The sequence below is a fragment of the Lactuca serriola genome, chromosome 4 (assembly GCF_051521515.1).
Source record: "Lactuca serriola cultivar US96UC23 chromosome 4, Lser_US96UC23_V15, whole genome shotgun sequence".
Lineage (NCBI taxonomy): Eukaryota > Viridiplantae > Streptophyta > Magnoliopsida > Asterales > Asteraceae > Lactuca > Lactuca serriola.
This window is the reverse complement of record NC_136411.1, coordinates 160,279,778-160,282,510: the sequence shown is the minus strand read 5'-3', so window position 1 is coordinate 160,282,510 and position 2,733 is coordinate 160,279,778. Positions and strand designations below refer to the sequence as shown.

The 2,733-nt window shown below is 27.7% G+C and overlaps 1 protein-coding gene across 1 annotated transcript; it reads left to right on the top strand.

Moving 5' to 3' along the window:
* Positions 1–947: 947 nt before the first annotated feature.
* On the top strand, positions 948–1,988 carry LOC145102849 (small ribosomal subunit protein uS14z/uS14y/uS14x). Its single transcript, XM_079040334.1, has 3 exons — positions 948–1,106; positions 1,640–1,739; positions 1,839–1,988. Exons 1-3 carry the CDS (start codon positions 1,045–1,047, stop codon positions 1,845–1,847), a joined length of 171 nt encoding a protein of 56 aa, XP_078896460.1. The 5' UTR covers positions 948–1,044; the 3' UTR covers positions 1,848–1,988.
* The last annotated feature ends 745 nt before the right edge of the window (positions 1,989–2,733 follow it).

Sequence of the window (2,733 nt, the reverse complement as noted above, 5' to 3'; positions counted from 1 at the left end):
ACAATACCTTATATATTGAGTTTTCTCTGAATGAATCATCAACTAAATTCTTTTTCTGAAAAACCCTGTATTTTTTTATTTTTGGAAAAAATTCTTGACTTTTTTTTTTGTCCAAAACCCCAATTAATTATAATATATATATATATATATATATATATATATATATATATATATATATATATATATATATATATATATATATATATATAGGGTTAGGTTCATGTGAGACGGCCTAATTTTGTGAGACCGTGAGACATATTTTTTTTATTATTTTTATTTTTTTTAGTTAATTCAAGTTCCAAAAATAATATTTAAAAAAAGAATTTTTTGATTTTTCCATTTATTTTGCATTTTAAAATTATTTTTAGATTTGGTCTCACGGTCTCACAAAATTAGAATGGTCTCAAATGAACCTGAATATATATATATATATATATATATATATATATATATATATATATATATATATATATATATATAATATTTAAAAGTTTTTAAGAAAAATAACTAGTAAGATGGCCAAATCAAAAAATAAAAATTACGGTCTTTTTCATAAAAAAAAATTGAGGTTTACTTGAGAACAAACACAATGTAAAATGTTTTGATTATATTAGTCCTAGAAAAAGTTGTCAAACTTAGATAACTTTTATCGATAAAACTGAAACATAATATTAAACCGTATAATAATAATATATAATGTATTTTTTCTGTAAGAAAATGATATTTCATGTCCTTGTTTTCTATTTACCAATAGTTACAACATCAAAATTACAAGATATATATATTTTTTGTATTTATTATATTCTTTTTTACAAAAGAAAAACATATTTAGCATTTAGCAACGTTCATGTTGTGGATCTGGGCTATGAGCCCATGATCCATTTCATATGAATTATGATCATATGATGATCCACGCAAGCTTATTGGGCCCTATTACCAATTGAAATGTTAAAAACTACCTCACAACGTCGTCCCACACCCACTGCAAAATCTAGGGTTTTGAGTTCATCGACTTTCAGAGCTCGTCGCCTCCATACACCAACAATGGGTCATTCGAACGTCTGGAACTCCCATCCCAAAACATACGGCCCTGGTTCTCGTACCTGGTTACTTTTCATATCCATGCTCTTCAATCTCCATTAAATGTTTCTTTTTTGTTGCGATAATACACTTGATATCATCCGATTGCTCATATGCTATGCTTCTGCTTACTTGCAATTTGTTTAAATTTACGATTGATTCACAACATAAACTGGCTCCGTATTTGTTCTTGTGGTTATTCAATCACTCAGATGTTCAATTAAATCACTCAGATGTTCAATTATCGTAAATTAGGACATGTTAACATTATTGAACCTCATCGCAAGGATCACAGTTTGAAAGGTGTTGGTTATTTGTTAACAAATGTTATGTTAACATGTAGTCTAAGTAAGAACTAGGATTGAATTTCTGATTCCCTACAAAAGATTGATAAAAAAGCTTATAGACTGGTAGATTTTAGCTGCTTTTGTGATCATAAGGCTATGTTAATGCCATTTTTATGAATATGGTGCTCGTTGTGTGTTTGGGGTTTCAGTTAATACTCATTGTGATAACATTGCTCTCTGTTTTCTAATTTCTGATTTTGTTGATGTATCAGCCGTGTATGTGGTAACTCACATGGGTTGATCAGAAAGTATGGGCTTATGTGCTGCAGACAATGCTTCCATAGCAATGCAAAGGAGATTGGTTTCATCAAGGTTAGTACTGAATCTATTAAGTCGTTTCATGTTTGCTTCTATATAATTAGCTGCTGTGTACTTTTAATTTCATTTTTTTTTAATAATTTTTGTTCACAGTATCGTTGATTAGCACCAATGATGGAGCAATGGAGCCACGTCTTTGATGAGAAGAGATATTGTTAGTATTTTAGCATCAATCTGTTATTCTCATGTTTACTTTAAAGACATGTTTATGATATATCATGAATGAGACTACTTAATTTTGTTGCTTGGTTTTGCACTTCAATTAAGAGCCTCTTTCATTTTCGTTGTTAAGAGAATATTTTGAAAGTTTTGGATTATTTGGGATTAGTTTTGTTACTTTTGTATTTATCCGTATATTGTGTAAGGTTGCAAAAGTTATAGGGAGTGTGCTAAATGGGTTTTTGGGATTTTGCTTATTTGTTGGGTGTTTGGGATTGCACTTATATAGAGTTTTTGATAAGTCGATTCTCTTTTGTTATCGACTTAAATAATGAGTTATTACTTCTTCATTGTGTAAGTAGATTATGTCAAACACTAAAAGACAAAAACTATAAAATGTTTTGAGAAATTAAATTGCTTTTTATTTTTTATGCGTGTAAATATTCATATCCATTAATATTATATATGTGTCATCATTCCACCATTTAGATGTTGTTTGTTTTTTTTTGAGGCAAAATGTCTGTAGTTTGTGGATCACATTTGTAGACATCTGCAGTAGAAGAGGTGGACCAAAAGTCTACAGTCTGAAAAAAAAAAGATTGTTTTTTTAAATTTCAAATTGGTTTTTTAATATTTTTATGATTTTGTTATAAATAATTAACGAATCTAGATCAATTTTTATGTATTATTGTATAAAAAATAAAAATAAAAATTGTATAAAGTAACGTATATTTGATAAAAACCAACAATTTTGGTTGCAAAGTTATAATTAAATATTATAATTAGTGATCAAAGAATTTGATACATAAATGGATAGAAATAAACTTTG